General features: G+C 40.5%; 1 protein-coding gene across 3 annotated transcripts in view; it reads left to right on the forward strand.

The window, feature by feature from the left end:
- bcam (basal cell adhesion molecule (Lutheran blood group)) overlaps positions 1–26,873 on the forward strand; it is a 57,829-nt gene that overhangs the window by 28,659 nt on the left and 2,297 nt on the right. Inside the window, exons 2-16 of one of the 3 annotated variants that reach the window (XM_069703865.1) lie at positions 10,744–10,871; positions 11,135–11,351; positions 13,141–13,214; positions 13,482–13,578; positions 13,726–13,908; positions 14,885–15,006; positions 15,150–15,294; positions 15,952–16,067; positions 17,510–17,651; positions 18,462–18,586; positions 19,265–19,406; positions 20,582–20,602; positions 21,281–21,313; positions 23,056–23,197; positions 25,121–25,220. In XM_069703865.1, the coding sequence (XP_069559966.1) occupies positions 10,744–10,871; positions 11,135–11,351; positions 13,141–13,214; positions 13,482–13,578; positions 13,726–13,908; positions 14,885–15,006; positions 15,150–15,294; positions 15,952–16,067; positions 17,510–17,651; positions 18,462–18,586; positions 19,265–19,406; positions 20,582–20,602; positions 21,281–21,313; positions 23,056–23,197; positions 25,121–25,220 (1,787 nt within the window). The remainder of the gene's footprint in view (positions 1–10,743; positions 10,872–11,134; positions 11,352–13,140; positions 13,215–13,481; positions 13,579–13,725; positions 13,909–14,884; positions 15,007–15,149; positions 15,295–15,951; positions 16,068–17,509; positions 17,652–18,461; positions 18,587–19,264; positions 19,407–20,581; positions 20,603–21,280; positions 21,314–23,055; positions 23,198–25,120; positions 25,221–26,873) is intronic. The other 2 variants (XM_069703866.1, XM_069703867.1) reach the window with 2 other exon arrangements.

Consider the following 26,873-nt stretch of genomic DNA (forward strand, 5'->3'; position numbering starts at 1 on the left):
CGTGCTTTACACATCAGACACGAAAGATGAAAAGGATTTCAAGCAAGAAGGTTGATATACGAACTATAAAACTGCAGCCTGAGAGAGGAGACGTATTTAGGCAATACAGAAACTTTACAGTAAAAGTTTACAGGATTCTTATCTAACATATCATTAAATCAATTTTTAGCCTCTCCTTTGCCATGCCTCCTGTTTTCCATCCAGAACAGACACTATCTGGTAGTTTTACTGTCAGTAAAAAAAAGCAGTAAAATAAAAGTCTCACCTGCTACACTCAGATGACCTTCAGCTGCAACCTGTTTGTGTGTGCGTGTGCGTGTGTGTGTGTGTGTGTGTGTGTGTGTGTGCGTGTGTGCGTGTGTGTGTGTGTGTGTGTGTTGCTGCAGGGTCCCAGGTGTGAATTTTACTTCTACTTGGGTGGTACATCAGCACAAGCCCAGACAGGAAGACAGACAAGCCCATCTTTATCTTTATCCTGTAATTGCGGAGCATGTGGTATCTGAACATCCGGGATCCGTCTATCTCACCTTTAATCAAGACCCTCTCCTCCCAAACAGATATAACACCTCGCCCTCATAAAACACAGCCAATCCATAAAAAAATGAGGGCGCCCAGTTTCACCGAGCAATGAAACACCAGCCCTAAACATGTTATTGTGTTGGACTTCAATTAGAGGCCCAGATACCATCTTTGTTGCACAATAGACCTCTGCTATTAACCTGGAATTATGAATTCGGGGACTTTTAACTTGCTTGTGAATGGTCAGATAAGATTTACAAGACTGAGGCTGAATCTCTGTTTGCTGTAATTGTGCTGCTGTGTAATTCTGAGTAAAACAAATCCTCCAAAAAGGTTTATTTCTGCAGATTTGTGTGAAGTTAATTACAGTCAAAACCCTGGCTGCTTGACTGAGTTTGTTTATTTAGAGTTGTTTAGCAATCTAAGAGTTTCTATCAACTTAAAATTCCTTCTTTGGTGACGATGCAATAACAGACCGTTGCACCCTAAATTATAATTACGGCTACTTTATATGACAAATAAAGCAAATAAAATGGAATTTGTCAAGGGGGCAGTTCATCTGGAACTATGTTCTATGAAGACACTTGAAGATTCTTTTTCAGTCCCACTTGGGGACATGAGAGGGAATCTCATGGAACATCAAAAGCAAATCAAGACAGTGGCAAACACAGAAGTAACACACAGCAGTCACTGTGCATTCGTCGTCACCCACGTTTGTCCACCAGAATTCCATCTTAATTATTCCGATTGATTTGAACATTTTGTTTGGTTTCTATGTTGATTTACCTCACGTTCAAACTGTCAGTATGTTGGGGTATTAGTATCAGATTCCTACTGATGTTTGGAGCGACACACAATGTAGTGGGCAAAAGGATTACGTTTCTCATGGCTTTTGCAACTGGACATGGTTACTTTTTTTTTTTAGTGTTAAAAGATTTGTTTAAATTATTTGTTAGTTGATTATATGGCTATTCTTGTCATATATGAACTCTTTCCACTGCAGCATTGTGTCTGTCCTCTGTCCCATTTTTTTCTCTCTCTCTGTGGTGATTTCTCTCTGTAAATCTATCCCATTGATATCGTAAACAACAGTTGGATTCTAATTAGCATCCGATACATACCAGTTGTAATGATGATATAATATGACGACTGTAACTTTAACCGGTTGGGGATGCGTGACCAAAGTGGTGCATCGGTCAGAATGCAGAGGCAGATGTGATTCCAATCTTTTTCTTGATTGAATATTATTGTGGGAGTGGTTATGTAAAAATGTGTGTGTTGAAAATGTGTATGTTGATAAATGTGTGTGTGTGTGTGTGTGTGTGTGTGTGTGTGTGTGTGTGTGTGTGTGTGTGTGTGTGTGTGTGTGTGTGTGTGTGTGGATAGGTCTAAATGTGTAAGAATAATTGTGTGTGTGGTTCTACAAGAAAGCAGAAACATAAGAAAAATGGGCACACTGGTAACACCGAACGGAAATAAAGTGCAGGGCTATCGCTTCTCTATACAGTTTTAACTTTGAACGTAAACTGCAAACCATCCACTCACGGTTACATTACAGAACGACATGATCATTTTTATACAGCTAACTATGGGTGCACACCGTTTTAGCCATAACCCGACTTTCCCGGGCCTCTGATTAACGAATGCTTAATAAGCGTTAGAATGCGATTAGCACTAGCATTCGGCTAGCGGACTTTATGCTCATACAGATCAATTCTTATCTAAACATACTTAACACATGAACAAACATTTAAAGCACAGAACTATGTATCACCCGAACGTACCTACTGGTCTCTGAACGCACACATGGATGATTGACACAGTGGAACCAACCCCTGCAGCAACAACTCAACGACAACAAGCACGTGCATGCCCACAACAAGGGCTCTGATTGGCTGATTCTTTCTGTCCGTATAATGACTAGTAAAATCCTTCTACACGCCAGCTACTCTCCCTCAAAGGTCAGCACTTAGCAGGAACCCAACAGATATTGCAGCACTTTGTCTGCTATTCGTGGATCTAGAATGGGTACACTTCCCATTAGAAGTTTCCAGGGAGACAGACAAGAGTGTGTCGTGTATCCTTGCTTGTCTGGTTTGCACAATATGTGTATGTTTTTATTTTTGGTCTCCTTGGTTGCCAAAAGTTTTACTTCTACAAATTGTGTTGCTTTGCTTTTTTATTATTTTTTTTAAAAATTTTAATCTTTCTCTCTCTCTCTCTCTCTCTCTCTCTCTCTCTCTCTCTCTCTCTCTCTCTCTCTCTCTCTCTCTCTCTCTCTCTCTCTCTCTCTCTCTCTCTCTGTCTGTCTCTCTCTCTCTCTCTCTCTCTCTCTCTCTCTCTCTCTCTCTCTCTCCTCTCTCTATGTGGCAGTCATTGTTGGTGTGTGTGTGTGTGTGTGTGTGTGTGTGTGTGTGTGTGTGTGTGTGGGGGGGTTATCTGGTGTGTGCTCTCTTGCAGCAGCTGCTGTTCCCGTGCTGCACCTGTTCTTGTCTCATCAGTCAGGCGTTGATGGACTCCAGGCCTTATAAGGACCCAGCCCGACACTGGCAGTCTGACCCAGCCTACCACACACATACACACACACACACACACACCCCAACACTTGGCACACATTCTGTATATACCATGTGGTAACTGTCACCTACTTAAACTTTTGAGAGGGAAAAGGAAATACATGACAAAAATGTTACTTTTCCCTATGATTCAGCAGAATTGCATGAATGTAATTTGTGTTATGCTTATGCAGTGTAAACCTGGTGTCCAGCCACAACCACTGAATAGTTGTAGACACTTTAGTGAAAACCACTTTCTTTTACCCACTGAAGAGCCTCTTTAAGGTTATTTCTCTGCAATCCACATGGCTCATGTTAATTTCTGAGATGGATCGAGTTTGTCTGCCAAATTGAAACTCACTGAGCTAACTGAATTTCCAGACTAGAGCAAACTGTTCCCATCTAGCAGGGCAAGACAGACTAATGTGAGCGCTGAGTGAATGTGAAAGGCCCGTAAACATGAGTTTTGAGTTCGATCCAGTCTGAAGCATTATCAGTATTAGGGAGCTGAAGGAACTCTGCCATGCCCGACTGCCACAGCTGAACTCGCATACACAACTGGCGTGGCGTGTAATGATTGACTTCTGTGAGACAGTTTCTTTACATCTGTGGTTACAGTAACATGGTGAGAATGAAACCACATTTATACTTGCACTACAGCTACCTCTTGTAGGAATAGGTTTATAGCCCAGTGAATCATTTTCTTACATTGAGGCCACCATATCAAAGAAGTAACAGCTTTTAGGCTATATCCTCTTTTAATGAACTCTAAAGTAACTTTACATTCTTATTTTTACCTTGTAATAAAAAGTGAGAATCTTGACCTACAGAAGATTCAGTAGAGATTGTTTCATAAGATCAGAAATATCTCTCTCTTTTTTTGAGGACATGCCCCCTGGCTATTGTTTTGCCAACAGCTAGGTCATGATTTACAGTATGCATGTCACTTCGGTAGCTGCTGTGCATTTTTTTTTTTTTTTCACAAATTCAGCCGTTGATATCAGTGGTTAGATTGAAACAGAAAAGCCAAACATAAGGTAATGTAGAAATCGTTTTAAACATATTGGATCTGCTGCAGATCAGTGGAAAAGGGGGAATAAATAACATGAATTTGTTCCCTGATGTTTTCTGATGAGCTGCTGTAGGTGACTCAGTCCTTATGACATTCAGGCCGAGTCTTATATTCAGCCAGACGCTGTTTGCTTTGCCAACAGTCAAACACACTAATCCTGTTGGAGGCTGTGGATGTTTTGGGCTACACACATATTTCACACAAACACACACACACACACACACACACACACACACACACACACACACACACACACACACACACACACACACACACACACACACACACACACACACACACACACACACACACACACACACACACACACACCTACCGACATTGCTCATCCATCAGGTACCACGTTGCGCGCCTCTTGCCCTTGCCAGCTTTTCACTGTCTTCATGAACTTCTTATTTAGACTCCTTATCGCAGTGTTGGTGTAGAGTTTTATGATCTATTTCTGTGAGACATGCCCACTGAAATTTAACAGACTTCTGGACCCCGAGCACTATCATCTAGGTGTATACAGTGAATTGAGTTACCCAGAACATCCATCACTCTTCACCTGAGCAGGGAGACAAGCAGGCACTATCAAAGAAAAGGAAGGTTATGGTGGCTTCAGAAAGAGGGTCTAATTGGTGAATGATGGTGACTCATGTAGGTAAGGCTGTTTTTTTTTGCACAAACTCTGTCTCTTGTTCCTCTTTCTTGCCGTCTTTCACCCTCCCCGGCTTAATTTATTTGCTCCTTTCTTTTGCTATCTTTCCTGCTGTTATTCGGTCTCCTTTTTTTTCTTCTGGTATTCCAACTCACACATGCGCAGATAAGACACACAAATAAGTTTGAGCACTGGGTATTAAAGAATGCTCTTTGAGAATGAGGGATGAAAAGAGGAGAGTCGAAGAGAGAAAGAGGCTCCTGGTTTGATGTCCAGAATTCGACAGTAGGTGAGGCAAGAACATGAGCGGAAAAGAGGACAGGAGAGGGAGGATACAGCTGGTTCCTTTCATAATGAGGGGCAGCCGCTTGTGTGTGTGTGTGTGTGTGTGTGTGTGTGTGTGCGTGTGTGTGTCGGTGTGTACAAAAGAGAGAGAGGGTGAAAAGGAAAGAGATGCAGGCAGAGAGACGACTTGAAGAAAAAGGCAAAACACAGAGAGTATTAAAGATGGTTTCACATTAACTTTTCAGTAGATGTGGGACTGACACGACTCTCTGGGTCTCCTCCACTCTGCCATGCTGCTTTGACTGCAGTCTTGGATCTTTTATTTTATTTTTTATTTTTTTTCGACACACAATGTACTTAACCATAGCTTTTTGGGGTGGTTCAGTTGCTCATAAATAACACATGCATTATAGATATACTGTAAGAGAGTGTGTGTGTGTGTGTGTGTGTTTGTGCCTGTGTACAGGTCACAGTCTGACCGTCTTGTTCCCATCTGTCTTTCTACCTGGTCACGTACCCATCACACACCACCTCACACGTACTTTCCCTCTCTTTGGCTAAATCCGATTATCTGGCCTGCATCAGCTAACGAGACCCCCATGTAGCCAGTCCCTCCCTCCAACAGCCCCCCCTACTCTCTTTTTTTCTCTCTCACACACACACACACACACACACACACACACACACACACACACACACACACACACACACACACACACACACACACACACACACACACACACACACACACACACACACACAGAGTGACAGCCAACAGCCCACGTCTCTAAATACACAAACACTCCTGTGCACACACACATGCTGCTCCAGGCTCAGATTGGGCAGAGGACTCCCTAATTATGCTTTAATTGCCTGTCTCTGTCTGTCCAGCTGCCTCGTGTGTAAAACACAGCGCAGCGGCCTGATTGATCGCTCTGGACATAAAACATATTGTGAATGACACCAAAAGATGCATTTGAAAGAGAAAAAAGGGAGAGAGCAAGACAAAGAATAAAATCAATGAGACATAGTCAGGTCAGAGCAAGATGGTGGAAAAGAGAGAAGGATTTGATACAAATGGACATTTTCAGACCATATTGTTGCTTCCTATCAGACACCAATATCACTCAATCATCCTCACAGAGTGTTTCGAATAATGGTAGCTGTCTATTACTATGCAACAAAAGAAAGAGAAGTTGGGTTTTTTAACAGCTTGGAAAGTGAGGGCTCAGCAGTTTTAATGCCATTATACTTGGCAAAATTGTGTCAGTAGTGGAACAATTAACATGATGTATGACCCAAAATGTTTCCAAAGGAAGTTAATTATAATCACTATCGTGTGACTTGCACTAGTCATCAGCAGTTGAATATATGATGGAAATTGTCTGCCAATCCATTCAGTGGATGTTGAGATATTTCACAAGATAAATTAAAACTTTGACCTGCTGGTGACGCTGGTTGAATAGTTATACGATCACCAAAGTAATAAGGTTTCATCCTCTGGGCACCATGGATTTCTGTACCAATTTAATGGAAATCCTTTCAATAGTTTTTGAAACACTTAATACAAAAAATTTTCAACAAAATTCAGAAAAGGTACTTTTACGCCACATCGTATGTCTCAACTCGCCTTTTCTGGTTTTCCGTTGGCCAAAAATTGTGGATTGTACTGGGTACTTTTTTTTGGTATCACCTCCGTCGAGGTCCCAAGTAAGCTGAGATGATACTAAAAGCGGATGTAAAAACGTTGCAGACCACTGATTGGTCGGAAAGAATCGCCACTAGAGTCATCATTGTGCGACACAAGCATCAAGACACCATCCCTTTGATGTAATCCGTCGTTCCCGTGTGTGTCACATCACATGACATCATGGTAGTGTCACAGGGTATCGCTGTGACGACCAACTATACACTAAGGGCCTGATTTACTAAGATCTCAAATAACGAGTACTAAATTGCATGTTCCTTCCAAAAGTTTGCACATTTTTTTGCACCAGTTTTGCGGGTGATTTACTAAGAGTAATTGCGTCATTGAAACCAGGTGTTAATCGCTGTATTTAATTGAGGGGTTTGCGTGTTAAAGTGATTCCAGCAATGGAAAACAGAGCGACCACAAAAGGAAAAGGAAATCTGATCCCATTGAATTTAGAAATAGAAATAGAACAAGAACAAAACGCTATATAGGAGAAGTTTGTTAATTGCTGGTATGTCGTGGCTCCTCCTGGTTATTGGCTGTCAATCATCATTCAGTTCATTCAACAACTCAGAAATGTCATCGCTGACAAACGATATGTCTGATTCATTTTCAGACATCTCGAAAATGTTTCCACGGGTGTAAAACCACGTTCTCTACGTATTGTTTGGTTTTCCTGCGTCTCCTTCTCACCACAATAAGAGCAGTCGTGTCTCTCCAGATTTGCGCATCTGATTAATACGTTCCTTTCAGTTGTACTAAAATACACACACAATCACTTCTCCTATTTCTACTTTCAGGTTTCGTAAATATCGTTGCAGGTGCTAAATTGTGCTCTTTGCATCTTCCCTCCCAGTATTTTGCACCTTCAAGCAGAAACGCCCAATATTACGTATGCATTCAGGCAAACACGCAAAATGGACAACGTGTGTTAAATTGCACATTTGAAAGATGCAATCCTCCCTGCACGTCGTTGGTAAATCTGCTAGGAATTTTTTTTTGCGGGCCGGTGTGAAGTTTGCACGTGATTTTACACATGCAAACGTTTGGTAAATCAGGCCCGAAGAGTCGACTATCTGCAGTGGAAAATCCAGAAAAAGCACCCCAAAACCCGAAAGCGAGCGTAGTCGAGCTGAGCCAGCACCGTGTAATGGAAACATAGCTAAAGAGTCATCGTCTGGGGAGCTTGAATGTCTGCTCAATATTTCATCGCAATCCATCAAACGGTTGTTGAGATATTTCAGCTTGGACCAAAGTGGTGGACTGACCAACCATCCCTCAAGCCACCATGCTGGCATGGACATATACCAAGTTATCTGACCAAGTCAAGACTCGAGCTCTCTGTGCATATGCCAGACAGTCACTTGATTGAATGCGGTGTGTGTGTGTGTGTGGAGTGTGTATTTTTCCCATGCACCACTCAACGGGACTCTTGAATCCTGAGTGCCGTCAACAAGCGCAGCGCTTCATTTACTCACATTCTTGTTCACTTGCCTGCTCTGGCTCTCTGTTTGTGTTGGCGCAGAAACAGGGGATATATTTTTTTAGGCTACATCCCTCTACCAAACTCCGAACATGAGACTCGGTTTGTAAAACTAATGTTGGATTGCTAGAGAGTCGCTAAGCTGATAGAGCAAAAAATATTTAGAGAGCGACAGGGATGCTGTGCGAGGCTGAAGAGAACGCTAAAACACACAAGGGATAAAAATAGAGGCAAGGGAAGTGAAAAAGTAAATGAAGAGGAAGTGAAGGAATAAAACGCTGGAGAGGGATCTTTTCATTGAATGTCAACGCTCGACAGAATTTTGAACCCCCGTGTGGTTTGTGGGTCATGGTGAATCACAACATCTGACCCCGCTGGAATGTGTCTCACGAACGCACGTCCGCAACACAGCAACCACAGTGCGTATTCTTGACAGTTCACCCTATTATCTCCTCTATATGTACTCTCTCTCTCTCTTTCTCGCTCCTCTCATGCGTTACTTCCTCTCCTCACAGCAGACTGATAACAAGGTGGCCATCGTTCAGCTCCTCTCATCTCTCTTTAGACATTTTGAGCAAACACTCTTTCATCTTTCCCGTCTGCATCTCTCTGCCCTGTTATTAAAACTAGCCTGTCAAAGAGCTATGATTCCCAGAAGTCCATCTCTCCCCACTCTTGGCATTTTCTCACAACAAATAAATTATTCAACTGTAGAGTTTGCAGTCCAGAAATTGATGGCATGATTAATTTATGTTATCGTACAGAATATGGAGCCGGGTCGTTCATTAGCAATATGCACTGTGCTGTATGTCCCCATTTTTAATATTGATTTCAGGGTAGATTTTTTTTTTTTATTATTATTTTTTTATTTAGTGATACTGAATGTTTGTAGCATATGCAGTATTAGGAAGAAATTTGGGAATGTTGCTGAGTGGCTGTTTACTGAAGCTTCACTGATGTATTTTATTTAACAAGATATTTTGTTGTATTTTATCTCCGTGAATGTACTGTATCGTATCAATACCAATTCCAGTTAGTTTTCTTTTACTGACATAAAGTTAATTTTATATAAGTATGCTTGGGAAGTCATGTCTTTCATACAAGGCTGCCAAATTATGCATGCATGTCACATTCAGTGGGCTATGAAATAAGGCCGTTGATGTTGATCAGTGAATTTGAAAGAAGTGGCTTGTGTAACGCCAATGATTTACTGTGAATACCATTTTCCCTTCATTGCAGGTGTCCATCGTTTTGACGCACTAGAGCCCTACACTCGAAAGCCAGTGAACTCAAGTGTCGTCATGTGTTACCGCAACGTACGATTTATGACACTGGATTGCTGCAGTGACTTCATTAGCAGAATTACAGCCCCGTTCCCCCCTTCAATTCTCCTTCCCCTACCTCGTGTCCAGTCTCTCCTCTCTGCAGTGCAATCTAGTCGCTACATTGTGTCTCCACAGCTAGGATGTGCAGAGAGTTTAAAGAACTATTGTGTGTTTCCAATCCACACAGGAACCACTGTGGATCCATTCTGCATACTCTCCCATGGAAATCTGGGACAACATGTGCAGCTTAGTGTCTTTATTGAATGGAGAACACTGACAGTGCCAGTCACATGGGCCTGAAAGCTTCCCCCAGCATCCCTTAATAGTTTTTAACCCCTTTCATATAGTTTTTATAGGAGTACTGATACTTATAGTTTCCCACTCTTGTATACAATGGCTGCTGTATCATGGATTGAGATCTTTAACCCTGACACTTACACTTTTTGACTTTTTTGCTTTGATTTTCTGTTACCATCGGAAATATCGCAATTGCCCTCAAACGACTCTAATAGATCTCAGGTGGAATATCCCTTTATTTGCCAAGACTATGTATATTTTACACACTGAAGATGATAATTAATTGCTGTAGAAGATACAGAAGTTATTCTGTATCAAGGGTGAGGTACTGTGCTGTAAAAACGTGGTTTAATCATAGACTACAGCCTCTTGTTGCTGATGTGTGTGTGAGGAGTGCAAACTGCTCGAGGCGCTGCAGGAAAAGGCGTGCTGACAAAGTCCCTCCTGGACGCCACACGGCCGTCCCCGGTTCTCGTAACTCAGTGTTTGAAGACTCGGAAGCCCTGAGGGTATTAAACAAACACAGAGGCTCTCAATTTAATAACATGCAGACAAGTTGAAGTCATGGTGGTTTTATTATTTGTTTTTCTGACTATTTTCTTTCCTTCTACCCTTCTTCGAGAGGCAGTGTACTGTACAGTACTGAACTAGTCCAAGTTATATAATGTTTTTTGTTTATCTGCCAACCTGTCATGTCGTAATGTATTTTAAACACATTTCTATTGACACCACATAATCAAATTTAATCCTCGTGTATATCTGTAAAACCCGTATTTCTGACACAACCAATATCTCTGGTTGCATTTTTCAAGGTCCTTAATCTTATTTTTATGTCTTTGTGTGTTTGCTTCTACAGTATGCAGTGGGGCTGTGACTGTGAAGGTGGCTCCTACAGTGGAGGTGTTGAAAGGAGAGACTGCCAAACTGCTCTGCACATACACCGTCTCAACATCATCAAGCAACACTATCGTTGACTGGTTCATTGTAAGTCATTTCCAGACATAATTTTTCTTCCACATTTGAATATATGTACACAGACAAATAAATTGAACTTAGAATTGTTACAGACAAGTTGTTATGAACATTTTAACAGGGAATACACTGTCAAAGATGTATTTTTTAATGAATAATTTAGGTCTCCTACTTTTTCTTACTTATATTTTTTGTCTTATTTTTCCTCCTCCACTCACACCTCACGTTTCTTCTAACTTCTTCCTTTATTTTCTTCTTTCCATCCATCCATTCAGGTGGAGCAGGGAGGCAGGAAACGCGTGGCTTTCCGCTCCGTCAGTGGCGAGGGACAAAGCGACAGTGACACCCCTCTGACAGGGCGGGTCACCATCGGAGAGGACTTCACCTTGACCATCTCCTCCGTTAAAACATCTGACGAGCTCGCCTTCTGCTGCCAGGTCACCGCTGGCCCCGCTGGAGTCGGAGAAGCCATCACTAACCTCAAAGTCTTCTGTGAGTGAGCCTATTGTATGACCTCAACATTACCTTGTTAAAGAGCCAGACACCCCACATAAACTTGCCCCTTGTTTCTGAATGGAATTTCTCACTTGAGTTGTTGCTGTCACTGTCACTAAAGGTTTACGGCTTTAATCTGGGAGATCTGTGTGTGTCTTCATGCACACTTTGATTAAGAAGCGGCTTAATTGTACTTAATGCATGTAATGCAGTTTGCTGATTGCATTTCGTTCATGCTGGCATCAACACCATGCACCTCTACAAAGATGAATTGTATTTTTAAGCACAATTTATCACAATTGTCTGCATTTATCAAGAATAAAGAAGATTTAACTAATATTTTCACATGAAGGACTTTGGAGCCTTCTCCAATACCTGAGGTTACCAGTTTCTTTTGATAAGTTCCCCAGAGGTCAATTAACCACAATCTAATCACTCTTGACACAATTGATGAATAGTTCAATCACACCTGTCATGTCTCATTTATCTCTCCTTAATAAGAGTCCACATATATCACCAAGGTGCCAGGGGCTGACCGGCGTTCATGCCCCTGTGTCCCTGCCCCTCCCACAGCGCTTGCACTCAAATGAGTGGAATCATTTCCATTTTGGATTGAACTGATCAGTCACCGTAAAGAAGGGAGGATTTGTGTTGGAAGAATAGAAAAACAACCCTTTCTTTAGTCATGCTTTCCACAGTTTACAAGTTATCCATTAACCTTCAGTGGCACCAAGGTTTAAGGCGATCTCATAAAATAAGCTCTTAATTGTGAATGGGGAAGTCAGTGTTCAACAATACTTCAAATGGAGTGATATTTGACAAAGGCCTTTTTAGATGCACTCACTGCCCACAGAACGAAGAAAACAGCCTGCCTCACAAACCAGCAATTATTCTTTGTTCACATTTGCCCACTTGACTCATTGGGGGTGAATTATTGTGTGTCTTTCCAGCTTTAACTTAATGGGACTGAGTTATGAGGTCTCCTGGGAGCTGAACTCCAGCAGTGATAGCCTGGTTTATTTCTCTCGTGAACCCTGCAGTAGAGAGTAAAACAATTTGTCTGCCAAAGAAAAACACATTACAACAGAACAAAAATATCTTTACTGTCCTTTTTCTGTACATTACCCGTTTTTTTTTTTTTAAAAAAACATTCAAAACTGTCCGTCTACACTTAAAAATCTTTGTCAGTCTGAATGTAAAAGGTTGTGGAAGAACATGTTCATTCATGTGAATGGATTCACGTCCTCCATATGTATTTCAATTACTGTGTTACAATTGGCTTCCCGCATTGTAAAATATTTAGAACTATAAATGACTATTGAAATGTCACACCATTTTTGGGGACAGAGTTACAACAAAGACTAAGAATCAAAGGATTGGGACAGAAAGAGAAATACCCATCTACTGTTTGCTTTCATAAGCAGGTAACAGCTGCAGGCGGTGATAAGATGACCTTGCATGAGAAAACGTGAGCTCCGGAATAAAGCAGAGAAACAAGAGGGAACACTCCCACCTGTGGCTGTGTGTGGGCCAGAGAAGGGGGTGCTATTTTTCCTTTTCTTTGTGATTTGACCCTTATCAGCTCATGTGGACCAGATCACGGGGTAATAATGTGAAGCAAGTTATTTACTGCTCCACTTAATTAACAAGGTCAGCAGAGATGTCGGTTTGGCTACAAATATGAAAGTTAAGTGTTTGTCTATGCTCCTATGTTGGAGTTAACACATTTTTCTTCCTGTGAAGCATAACGATTTAATAATTACCTTCCTTCCTTTTTCTGTCTCAGTTGCTCCTGAGAAGCCAGAAATCACAAAGCCGTCAACTCAGGCCATTTCTGTGGGGGAGCTGACCAGCTCAGAGGTTTGTGTGCAGCTCCTTGTGTGTTTGCACATTTGCACGTAGCTGGATTCACAGCGTTCCCATTCACTCTGGTTGTTAAACAGAGAAGGACATGCAGCAGCACACAAACATGCAAAATAAAATAAAAAAAAGATTACAATGTGAAAGATTATTATTATGTACTTGAATCTGCTCAATCTGTGTTTGAACAGATCTGTTTCCTTTACAAAGAAGCCTTCTTTCCTACTGTCCTCTAAAACATTTCTTTCATTTTCTCATGTGTATCAGATTGGCACCTGCGTGACAATGAATGGACATCCCCAGCCAAGAATCATCTGGTTCAAAGATGACCAGCCCCTTCCTGAAGTCAAAGACAGGAAAGAGAGTATGTGTCCTCTGGCAGTTACAATTTTATATCCTCTACAAAGCAGAGGATAATCTGTACAACCTCTACGATCATTCCATAAACTGATCGTTTGAAGTCATTCATCTTAAGAAATGTTTCCCCTCCTCCACCCCTCTTCTCTGTCAGAGACCTTCATGAGTCCCTCGTTGGTGAAGGAGGCCTCAGGTCTCTTCACACTTAAGAGCAGCCTGTACATGCAGCCCACCAAGGCCGACAAGGACTCTGTGTTCCAGTGCACTGTGGAGTACAGCATGCCAGGAGACCAGATCAAACAGAAGAAGTCCGACACCATCACCATCAACCTCAACTGTGAGTGGAGAAACGGGAGCAGAGTGGTCAGGCTACATCCCATTAATGTATGATGATACTACAAGCAGAGGTCTTTTCAAGGAATTGAAGGTGGTTTGAAGTTTGAGGGCAAATCAATTAATTTGAATTAGCAAGAACATTTTAAAACAAATATTTTGATCATGTTTTATTTTTGATCATAATTGAATTTAAACCTCTGGCCTCTTTTTAATGCCAGCTGCTTATTAACCAAGTACAATTTCCTATCAGACCAGTTTGTCGTTCCCCTGCTGTGAAGGTGATCGTAACCAGGCAGGGGGGAGATCATAAAAAAACTAAGGGCTTCCTGGGGAGCAGCTTTGTGCTGAAATGAACCCTTCTGCTAACAGGGATTAATGCTGCAACCAACTATTAAGATAGAGATGTTTGGGCCTCACTTCTGGGCAGCTTTCATGTCATCCATTTTTTTTTTTTTTATATATTATGTGGTCAGGGGATCTCCATAGTCATTAGGATGCCAGCGCAAACTTTCAGGGCAATCCATCTAATAGTAGTTGAGATATTTTAGACTGGAACAAAGTGGGGAACCAACTGACATTCAAAGACATGTCATTGGGATGGCTAAACAGGCTAAAGACCCCATTTTTTGAAAATGAATATATTTACTCATGAATTGTAAGTATTTTGTTACTTTCTATTTTGAGAAAAACTTATGTTATTAAAAAATTAAACAACAAACGACTATTAGCGTTGTATCTTTACTTCCTGCGCCCATTTCTTTGGTTTCATGTCTTTCCTCCGGCTAAGTTAACACAACCACAGTGGGGTTTAATTCTCGACTAAAGACAAATGATGAGGCGAGGAAGGAGGAGGTTCTGAGAAAATATCTTTTCTGGAATGCAATGGTCATCTTTGATTGACGATACACAGTGTAACAGTGTAAACGCCACCGGTGAAGGAATGTTCACCTGTTCCATGTCTGTTCTTGTCCATCTAGATCCCTCTGAGAAAGCAACCTTTTCCCTGCTCAACACTGATCCAGTCAAGGAGGGTGATACTGTCAATTTGAAATGTGAGACTGATGGTAACCCCCAACCTGAGATTGACTTCACTAAAGATGTACGTAAGCATTTCAAGCACATTTTAGTTGTTTTTTTCTGGTTTTGTTCTATGCATTCCACCTTATTACAAACATTTTTAGTTTAGGTTTTGTCACTATTTTGCTCAGTCTTGACCTATATTCCCTGTTGTTCCATATTCAGGGCAAAGCCATCAATCAGGGTCAGGGTGGTCTTCTGACACTGAAATCTGTCAAGCGTACAGATGCCGGTGAGTACAAGTGCACCGCTACAGATTTCGATAACCTGGATGCCGACCTGAGTGGAGTCATCACCCTCTCCGTCCACTGTGAGTGAGCCCACACACACACACACACACACACACACACACACACACACACACACACACACACACACACACACACACACACACACACACACACACACACACACACACACACACACACACAGACACAGACACACACACTACTGCAGAATTAAAGTAAACAAGCATAAAGAACAATTTACTTCCTATTTGTGCAGTGTCACCCCTTGCAGCAAGCCATTCTTTTCATCAGTATATCACAGAATTAAAAGGGTTAGAAGGGAATGAGCTTTAATGGAATCCTTTCAGCCGGGCGATATCTAATTCAATTTTTCACAGTTCATCTGTTACTTTAATGTTATCCCAATCACACTGTTTAATTTGATCTTATCACACACATTAAGTGGTGATAGCCTCGAAAAAGCATGGAAAAGGCTTAACTTAGGCTTCCAAATGGGCTTAACTTCAGAGTAAGTGCATTAGCTTTGTACTTGCAAAAAATTTTTTATATTATGCTCAGTATTGCCATTTTAAGAGCCCTATTACATGGTTGTTTAAGTGATTAGAAGCAGTTTGATTTTAATTGGCACTTTTTGAACTCCTTAAAATGTATAGAAAGCTTCAGGGTTTCAGGTGTTTCCCACCTCGTCTCTCAGTTGCTTTCCGTTTTCTCTCTGTCAGACATCGACCCAGTGAGCGTGATCCCTGCCGAACCTCAAGTTGTCATGCTTGGAGACAATGTGGAGTGGCAGTGTAAGACCAAGGCTTCTGCCTCGCATACAGTTCACTGGAAAAAGGTCTGCCATCACTTTCTCAATCTTTTTAACCTTCTCCTTTTAGTTTTAAACAAAATTGGTGTATTTATATAAAAATTAAATGCAGTTCTTTTCCTTGTATTGTAGAATTTAGCTAAAGATTTGTGTTTCCTGCTGTTCTTCATTTTAAAACAAATACAACATCCTTGGAGACGGTATGTTAAAGAGTGTAACTGGCTGTGAAAGCCTTCTATAGGGCACTGATTTGACATTTGGTCATAAAAGTACACCTCATCTGTACACAGAATTATTTTTAAGCATTCCCAGTTAATAATTTTTATGCTTATCAGTGTTACACATTAACAAAGCAGGCTAGATGTTAAACAATAATTTAATCTTTCCTTGGGTGCCATATTTGGTCATTATGATTCTGGTTCAACTTGATGCAGCCTTTTTTTAAGCCCTTTTTTTTTTTTTTATTGAACAAGACAAACTTTCTGTATATGATGAACTTAGCGTGCAGCTGCCACTTAACACTGGTGCCTCCGTGGCATTGCGCCCTTTAAGGACAGTTGCGAGCTGCTACACAAGCTTCATTGTGTCCAACTGGAGAGCCGACAGTGCTTGTTTCATTGTCTGAATGAGAAAAAAACAGCATGTGCTACATGTCTCTAATACCATTTTATATACAGTTATTCAGCATAAATCCTAAGAAATGTTTAGTTAAAATGAATTTAATTTTCACTTGTGTATAAGACACGCAATTTCAGTGTGTTAATAGTCTGTGACTTAAAAGTAAAAAATTGTAACATTAAAATGACAATGGCTGCTTTAGGCAATGAATATCAAACTATTTGGATGTGATTACTCGTGTGCAGCAGGCTGAAGGTACCGTGATGACAACAAGAGCCACACGTGGTGTCTTTGTTTCAGTGCTAAACTTATTTTCAACAGTAAACATACCAAAGAGCTGATGTTTTGTTCACTCTTACAGTCAGTTTGAAGCATCTCAGTAGATTCTCACTGGAAAACTACATATGATCTTGATAACCTTGGTGTGTTTGGTATTCATCCCTGCTTTTCCACTTGTTATGTGCACAGTGTTCTTCCAGTGTCAGGCCTGTTATTGTGGCTTGTGTATCTATTGTTGTGTCTCCCGAGTGTGATAGAAACCCACCAGTTGCTGCTTTTCTGGGTAGAGAGAACGTGTTTGTTCGTAGAAAGAGGGATTCCTATGAGAAGAAGTCAAAAAGGAATGGCAGGTTCATCGTGGCTGGACTGACTGTGATCTCTTATCACTGCACGTTCAAACAGTGTGTGAAGATTCTTCCTGTGCTTTCCCAGCATAGCAGTGTGCCTTCAAATTAGATATTCACAATGATGTTCCTCTCTCATATTCAAACAGAGAGAATATAAACAAGATAATTGAGGGATGATACAGTGAGTCCAGCTGGATTCATTTCAGTGTGTTTGTGTTTCACCAGGGCTCTGAGGTGCTGTCTCAGGACGGTACTCTGTCAATACAAGATGTTTCCTATGATAAAGCCGGAGAGTACATGTGTGTCGCAGCCATTCCATCTGTGCCAGGACTGACGGCCGAGGCTGGTGTCAACCTCACTGTCAAAGGTAACATACTCACATGAATAGACTGCATACAGAAACACTTACATTCACAGACTGGCATAATAAAACTGGGTTTGGACAAGAATGTAAGATCAGTTCATTTGAATTTCAAGAATATTACTTCATTTTTTTGTTTTGGTCTGATTTATGCTCATTGTGCAGGAAATAATTATGGAAAATATGTAGAAAGAAAAGTTCATGTACATTTAATGTCAACAATTGACGCTCCCTTTAGTTTTGTGATTTAATGACGTCACGTCAGCAGCAGGTGTCAAACTGAGCAGTTCATTAGGCCCGGGAGCACATAGTTTTTCTCCCGTGTGACAAAGTGTAAATTTGTTGTTTTTTCAGTTAACATTTTTCTTTGAAAATTGATTATTTCTACTGAAGTTACTGTGTCTACAGCTCATCTGTGGCTGATTTCAAATGTAATCAAATCACATTGGCATCTTGTATTTTCTTACTAAATTTCCATAGCTTCATCCCTTGACTTGAACTTTTATTTGTGTGAGGCCTAATGGTTGGAGCTGGGGACTTTACACTGTATTATAAGCAGAGTAATCTTTTTTTTTTTTTTTTTTTACCCATCCCACCATTGAACACGCAGAATATTGGCAATGGTCAGTGGTGGAGTGCAGGGTATTGTTTTAGCCGGAGGAAGGAGGTTCTATATTTGCAGCTCAGAATAAATGTTCATTCCTTCTCCGGTGATTAGATCCATTATGAAATGAATCTGGGTGCGTATGTGTGTTTGAGTTTTTTTTGCTGCATTGTTCACTGTGTTTAAACTCCCCTTACCCCCTCCCTGTCCAGGAAAACCGATGATTGAGCCTCCCGCCGCTGGAGAGGTGGGGAAGGAAGGAGACACGGTGACTCTGAAGTGCTCAGCCTATGGCTTCCCTGCCCCTCAGTTCACCTGGAAGCCCTCAGGAACAGAGGTACACATTTAAAAACGTAGCCTTTCTTTGCAAATACAGGAATTATTTGGTAAACTGAAGTCATTGCTACTTTCCTGGAAGGGATATTAAAAGTGTAAAAACCCAGGTGAAGATGTATTTCCAACAAAACATTGCTATCATTATTATTTTCTTTGGGTCAGTGTGAAGTTTGAAGCATGATTTTTCCTAACATCCCAAAATGTTACTGGCAGCTATATGAAACTTCAAAAGCTATATTAAAAGATGAGAGAAAAATCCCATATGAAGCAGTTTTAAATAAACCAACAGAGGGAGTACAGCTTTGTTATTGAAATATTACATAAAGAGATAAAGTCAGATTAAACTTTAATGATCTTTTTGAAAAACTGAATAATGTCAGAAGCAAATAGTGGTATATGTAAGATCAAAGACAGAAGACACTTCAGCTTGCACAGCTGACTATTTTAAAGAGCAGCTTTTCTAAATGAGAGATTGAGAGAAAGATTGAATAAAGAATCACTCGTACAACGTGATGGGACTTACTAAGACAAAGTACAAATGAGTGAAAAATATTAATAATAGAAAAATATGACACAACTTTAAAAGCCGAGAGAAGATGGGGGGGATATGTGAAAATCCATGTCTTTACATTGTCCTCCTTCCTCTGTCTCTCTTCCTTCCATTCTTTGCTCCTGCCAGTCAGTATCATTGGAAGGTGACAAGGTGGTGAGCACCATGACCCTACCAGCCACGGCCGAAGTCATGAAGGACGGGGTGACCTGCGAGGTCTCCAACGAGCATGGAACAGATAGCAAGTCCTTCCCAGTATTTCTCAAACGAGGTCAGTGATGAGGCTACTTCATCTCTCTCGTCTTTCACCTCCAGGTTTTTATAAAGAGCCTCAAAGTTGTATCAGACAGAGATGAAACAAAATTTTTCTCTCTCTCTTTTAAAAAAAAAGAAAATCTGATTTTACAGCAAAAAATTATGCAGTTACATAAGTTCTTCATAAATTCAGACTTGGCCTTGTTATAAAGTAACTTCATGGAAGCTGCACAGTGGCTGTATACACCAGGCCTCTTCACACTTCAACATTTTGGGGCCCAAACATCAAGTATACAAGATTCCTATTCATGTTTAGGACTTACTCTGGCCAAGCTGTCTGTCTCCCTGTTAGCGGCCACTGCAGCCAACAGGAATAAAGAAATAAAATTCCGCAACACTTCCCATGTGTTATTGGATTGAATTGGTCAAATCCAGATTCTGAGGAGTAATTTCAACGGGATTGTGTCACTTTAAAAAAACACAGTTTTAAATCTTGTTTGCTCCTTTTCCAGTGATGTTATGTGAGAAATGCTTTTGGATTATTGTGCATCAAGTCTACATAGACGTTTTACTGATACATGCAGCCACTACAGCAAAATTGCTTTAAAGCCCAGCTTCATGCCTGTTTGTTTGCCCAGTATGTGCCTGATGTAACTTTTGTGCAGCTAACTCAGATAGTTAACTGGAAAAACGTAATATATAAGTGAACGATTAATCAGTTCTCATCTTTCATCTATGTTATTCCAATAACTTTAAACAAACTTACTACCAAGCTAACATCAGTTGTCATCTGATTATTTTCCCTCCCATTTTAAACTGCATGAATAACAATGAACTCTGAAACACATTTTTTTTTAGATAGTCAGATATGAATAAACAAATCTATACCGGCATTTACAAAAGATTGCCAGTTTTATTGCCTCAGCTTGCTACAGTGACTCCTTCTTTATATATGCCCTAAATTGAATGAAGAGACAGATTTTTCCTTTTAACCAAGTATTAATGATAAGTATTAACAGCATCCCCTGATTTGGTAAACCACCTCCGAGAAGCAAGCTAATGGTTCCAAAAAAACTTTCCACACAAATTATGAAATGGATTTACTAATAGCCGGTGCTACCCAATCCTGATTTGCTCTTTTGGAGCACCTTAACCTCTAGCCTTTCTTCTCTTTGTTTCTCTCTCTTACAGCAATTGACAGCTCAGCCGAAGGTAGAGCCTTCTCCCTCCTCCTCCTCCTCCTCTCCTCCCTTCTTGTCTCAGGACTCTTTGTTGTACAGACCCTGTAATTTAGAAACCTCCCCTCCATCCATCTCTTCTTGCCCCAGCCCTTCCATCTCACACACACACACACACACACACACACACACACACACACACACACACACACACACACACACACACACACACACACACACACACACACACACACACACACACACACACACACACACACACACACACACACACCTCTACATACACACCTTCATCTACTGTACTGTAATCTTGTATATTTGCCCTCTTGCTACCGAACACTGTGGATATTGTATATTGTTATTCTTCTTCTCTTGTCACCTTTGTATGATGTCTGTCCTACATTTTGTGGATGCTACTTCAAGTTTTTGTGGCCCCCTGGGGACAATAAAGGATTCTATTCTATTCTATTCCTTCCATTCCTTCTCTTCGTGCCTTTACTGTGTCTTCTTGGTAACCTCATCTTTCCGACTGCCTTCTTATTTCCTGCTTTTCCTTTCGTTGTTTCCACTTGCCGTGTGCTGTGTGTGTAGATTGTGTAACTCTAGCTTTTGTGTGCGTATGCTCTCAGTGGTGTGTGTTGTGGTTGTTGCTTTGCTATGCTACCAGACTGAGAAACTCTCTTTCTCTCAAAAGTGCTGCTCTCTGGAAACCCTGTGCTAAAATCAGGTCTGTATCGCTAACCCTATTGACATGTGTATGGTTGTTCGTCGAGAGCTGTAAGTTACTGTGTGTGTATTGATGTCTGTGTACACACACAGGTTGATGTATTTGTGTTTACAAGAGCTACTGTTTTTTTGTGTATCTGTACTTGTATTACTGTGGTTGAGAGGACAGGCTTTTGGAGAGGGGGGTGGGAGGGGACACTTAAGGACAAAAAAAAAAAAAAAAAAAAAAAAATTCTATATTGATTAACAATTTTCTCAAAGGAGCAAAGAATAGTTTGGCCTAAATTTCCAGTCTTTGAAAGTGAAAATTATTCTTTTGTCTAATAAACAGCCCAAAACACATAAATGAGCAATGAGCAATGGAAAAACAACAAGTTTTAAGAGTAGAGATAGTGAAAAAAGGGAATATGTGTTTAGGACTTACAATTCAAATAAACTAATCTTTTTTTTTTTCATGATCATCAAAAACATTGACAAACTACTGATTTTAGTTCTGCAGGAATGTCATCAATTACAAATATCATAAAAGCCGCCAATCACAACTAAAAAAGAAAACGAAAAAAGTTGAACTTTCATATCACATTTTTAGTTTCTGTTAATTAGGCCTTTAATAATTCACATCAAGACAATAATTTGGTTCCAAATGAGCATATCCTGTGGATCACCTTTTTCATGCAACCCACGATGGCCAAGCTGAATTCTAGTTCAAAGGAAACGTGGTGGTAACGTTTCAGGTGGGATGATTCTCCACCTAGTCATTTACGTTATATAACAAAACACGTCAGCCAACTTTCTGCAGTCTTATCATTACTGTGGGGTTGCCAGGCAACCAGATGAGAAGCCAAGACATCAGTGCTCCCAGCTAATAAACAATTATTTATATAACCCGCCATGAAACCTATAAAACTAGAGATATGACATGTTAATAATAAGCTTTACATTGGCTTGTAGGCACTTTTTTCTCTTTTGTTAACCGTGGACAGAGAAAGACTTTATTTAAAATGTTGAACTGTTCCTTTAAAGGACACTAGCCATCCAGTCAGAAATAAGTATTATCAATTACCATAGTTTAAAATGGTATTGATAATGGCCTTCAAACCTCTTGTTACATTTTACTATGCAACTTTTAAATTCAGTCGAGGAAATTTGAGAAAATGATTAGCACTACGTCCTCACAAGTATAGTAATACAAGTGTAGGTGGATGGGTGAGTATGTTCTGTGTTGTTTTCTGGCTGTCTTGTATTATCTGTCAGGATACAAGCCCAGCTGGCCCCATTACATTTCAGTCATTGCATTCAAAAGTTAGACTAACCACACATTCCAATCCCTGCCCCTTATCCTCTCCACCCACCCACCCATCCATCCATCCAATCCATCCATCCATCAATCAATCCACTGTCTTCACCTGGACCCCGTCCATCCCCATCCTCTCTTTCACCGTCCTCCCCCTCTTTCCCTCCAATGACACCCCAAATGAAATCATTTTCCTCCCTCTTCCTCCTCCTTTTCTACCCCACAAATCAAACACCCCACATGGTCCATCTCTCCCTACCACTGCCCCTTGCAAATCAAAAACTCTCCATTCCATCTTCCCGTTTCCTCCATTGTGATCAACCCTCCACCCCACCTCACCTACCTATCTCCTTCCTTCAAATTTCCCCCTCACTGTCCCACAAACCCTCCACCCCACCATCCGCCCTCCATCCCTCCCTCCATGTGTCCCATCCATTGCGGTGCTCTAGCTGACAAGCAGCAGGGAGGCTCCAGCGGGGTGGTGATAGCCGTGGTGGTGTGTGTTCTGCTGCTCCTGCTGCTGGTGGCCCTCATCTACTGCCTCAACAAAAAGAGGAAGCTGCCCTGCAGCAAGAAGGACAAGAAGGAAGTGTGAGTAGAGAGGAGGGTGGCGGGGAGAGAAGGGGGGGGGGGCAGATGGAATAAATGTTGGCAGTAATTACCCCATGTTATGACCGGCTCGAAAGTCGCAACATAAGGAGGTATACAACACTGAGTTAGATGCAAAACAAAGGTGGCATTTTATTACATAACACAAAATAAGATTAATGTGAGACTCAAACTGAAGACCAGAATTGTTCTGTGAAGAACAAAGGCCAGCAAATGCCACCACATACTATCATCAGGAATGAAAATTTCAAACTAACCTATTCTTGAACTTACCTGGTTTCCTCTCTACCTAAGAAACTTTATTTCTATCTGGCTAAACCTCAACTAGTCTTCGTCGGCTTTCCCGGGCACACCAGGGGCCACCCCAGGGTTACCGAACAAGAACAATAAAGTGGTGATGGTCTCCAACACCTGCAGGCTTTCTTAACCAGGGAAGCTCAAAAAGAGAAAAAGAAACCAACATAAAAAACCTACAATAAGTGGTGACATCAGCATGAACCTACTAACTGGGTCTAGGAGTACAAAAATTACCTAAATCTAAACTGAGCTTTGGACGAGGCCCCGTTATGTTACGACCGACTCGAAAGTCGCAACATAAGGAGGGACACAACAATGAGTTAGATACAAAACAAAGGTGGCATTTTATTTCTTCACACAAAATAAGATTAATGTGAGAATCAAACTGGAGACCAGAGTCTGGGGCCAGGAATGTGAGAGAGAGCGTGGGTGAAGCAAGGAGGCACTTATATAGGCCAAACCCACACCTTCATTCAGGTGCCCTCAGTAGATCATGAGGGAGCTGCACCTACAACTCAAAGACATAGAATGCACTCATATGCACACAGACACATAACCACATGCATTCACAGCAGGACATAGATACGTGTTACGTGTAATTAGGTAACACTCATATGACTCAATTACCACTAAAAGTGAACAAGAGTGTTGCTTTTGGTCATTGTGTGCTTTGTAAAACAGATGAAAAACAATCTCCTCTGCAGCAGATTCAGCAAAAGCTCTGTGAAGACAAAGAAGTAAAACTGGTGCCAGAAATGTTTTTTTTTTCTTACAAAATGTATTGTAAAATTAAGTATAAATGATAAATAAATAAAATAAAAAGGGATGTGTACTTTCAGATAAATTAAGACATATTGGATTATAAAAAAATGCCAATTTTTGTACAAGTGGCAGCGTAAAATTGTATTTGACAGCTGCTCCACTCATTTCGTTATGCCAAGCAAAACATCTTGTGTTTCCCCGTGAAAGAAGCCACATTTTGGCACAACAGTTAGTTGTGGCAGTTATACTGTATAAGTAAACCTGTCATACTTCTGCCCAATGTGTATAAAAAGATCAGTATGTTTATTTAGTTTATAAAGCCGGATTAATTGATAAACTGTTAATCATGAAATAGAATCCTTGGAGCTTTCATTTTGCTCTAAAAATCTAATTTTCCTGGACTTAAATGTTGTTTTCCCTTCATCATGTTTTAATAAACCTGAAATATTTTGCCAGAATTTCAATTTTCTACTTTTTTGTGGCTGATTTCAGTGTTTTTATATCCATATGGAAATGGATAGTTTGGAGGGCTCTGCCAGTAAATGTGTTGTTACATTTTTTTTTCAGTCCAAATTAGAAGGGAAAGCAGTTTTGTTTGGTCTGAAAGTTGATATAGTCAACAATCAACAACAGAACATGAGAAAATCTCAGCAAACAAAATACAACTCATTAGTCCAGTAACACTGCGCATTTTTCTTTTTCATGTCAAAAATATTGTGTAGAGGTCAAAACATGCTTCAGTCATGTGTAGATCCATTAGTTCTACCAGGCAACACCCATCCCTGACAAACGCTAACATCACAGACTTTTTCTTGAACTTTTGCTCTGATCGGTTTCTCCGTCCAGGGCCAGCGGAGAGGTGAACAACGACATTGTGGTGGAGATGAAGACGGACAAGGCCAACGAAGAGGCTGGTCTCCTCAACAAAAAGTTGTCCACAGAACAGGTTAGGCCAATGGGAACAGGGAGGGACAAGAGGGTCAAGGGTCATGATTCTGAACTATGGTAACCGTGGTTTAGCAGTAAGCTCAAGTAGATGATCATTGAAAGACAAAATGTTAACTTATACATTTTATTATTTTGAGAGTTTAAGATCTGCATTTGCATTCATGAATGTGACTCATCATGCCACAAACATGTAGTGCGTACGGACAAGTCAAAAACAATTCAGTTTAAAGGATGAAAATAAAGCCTTATCTGATATATGCAGACTTTTCATAGAAATACAAGTTCTTTTTAGTCATTGTTTGTACTCAGGCCTGTGAAACGCAGGCTCCTATCACAGGAGGCATCAAGAAATGAGTGAACACCTTTCGTCGTGGTTTGATTTCCTCTAGTGGGGACTATGTTCCACCTGCTTATATAATACAGCACACTCAGATTATTCGGAGGTGTAGAAGAATATTATGTAACTTAACAGCAGTAAACTTTCAGTATTCCTCTTTGGATTTACACCACAAGGATGAGACTGGTCCTGCAGACATTTACTTGTCCACAAAGATCCTTAATAGCAGTTTGACATGAACATGAGCAATTCGGTCAGCAAACATATTCAGACACCTCCGTCACACTGATCAAGCGTCTAAAGTCAGTTTTAGTTCAAAGACAGCAGGTTTGAGAAAGTGGTCCCTCCAGCTCCAATGATGGAGTGTGACAGTTGTTGGGAGTCATCTGAAAATGTCATCACAAATGTAAAACATTTCATCACTAGATTTACGGCAGTGGTATCTTTGACTTGAATTTGAAAGTCACTTTAAGCGAGCCCTGTTTTATGTGATTTTATTTTTTCTTTAAACCAATGACAGCAAACTGGATGACATTTCAGAACTGCAGGGAGATTGCAGACTCACTTTGCTTTGCTTTTGAAATGGTTATAACAGGAAGATGTAAAAGTCTGTCTCTCCATATGCTACCAAGTGATGTTTCTTTCCTGAGATGTCATTAGAAAATATCACCCTGTGAGCTGTCAGCTATAATTCTGCAGCAAAGCCACTGATGCACTTAATTTTGTTATGAAGTATGGATTTTAAGGTGATTTATATTTAGGATATTTAGGTAATTTTGTTAATATATTCAAGAAAAGTATCACAAGGTTGTTTTGCTTATATCTAAATAATTCCAGCTGCAGAATATATTTGTCATCCCTGGCAACTCTCCACTGCCACTCTAATAAAGGCATAAAATTCTCAGAAAATACTAATGTAAAAAATAAACTTAAATAATGACGTGTGGGTAAAGGTCACTTTTCTAACTCAGTATTCTATCGCAGTACATTTAAGCATTTGTTTGGTTGATGCCAATTTAGATTTCACATGCAGACCAGGAAATGTATTGTCTTTCGTGGCCACCAGCTCAGTGTTAAAAGAGGAAAAGACTTTGTATACAAACACCGGGCAACTAGGACACCCTGACCCTGAAAATGTGTTTTTTTATTCATTTCAATGTTAATGTAATTGTTCTGCTGTCCTCTAAATGCACAAGTTTGTCTACAAATCATTAGCATTTGATAAACTGTTGAATGAGATGTGAATGAATATTTAAAGGGAATATGTTTTTGAAGCTAAGCCCTAATCTTTGTTTAGTTTGATATGAAGCATCT

Source organism: Brachyistius frenatus, unplaced genomic scaffold (assembly GCF_029030835.1).
Source record: "Brachyistius frenatus isolate BFR_SWC_R1_liver_20210118 unplaced genomic scaffold, ASM2903083v1 Contig_48, whole genome shotgun sequence".
Taxonomy (NCBI): Eukaryota; Metazoa; Chordata; class Actinopteri; family Embiotocidae; genus Brachyistius; species Brachyistius frenatus.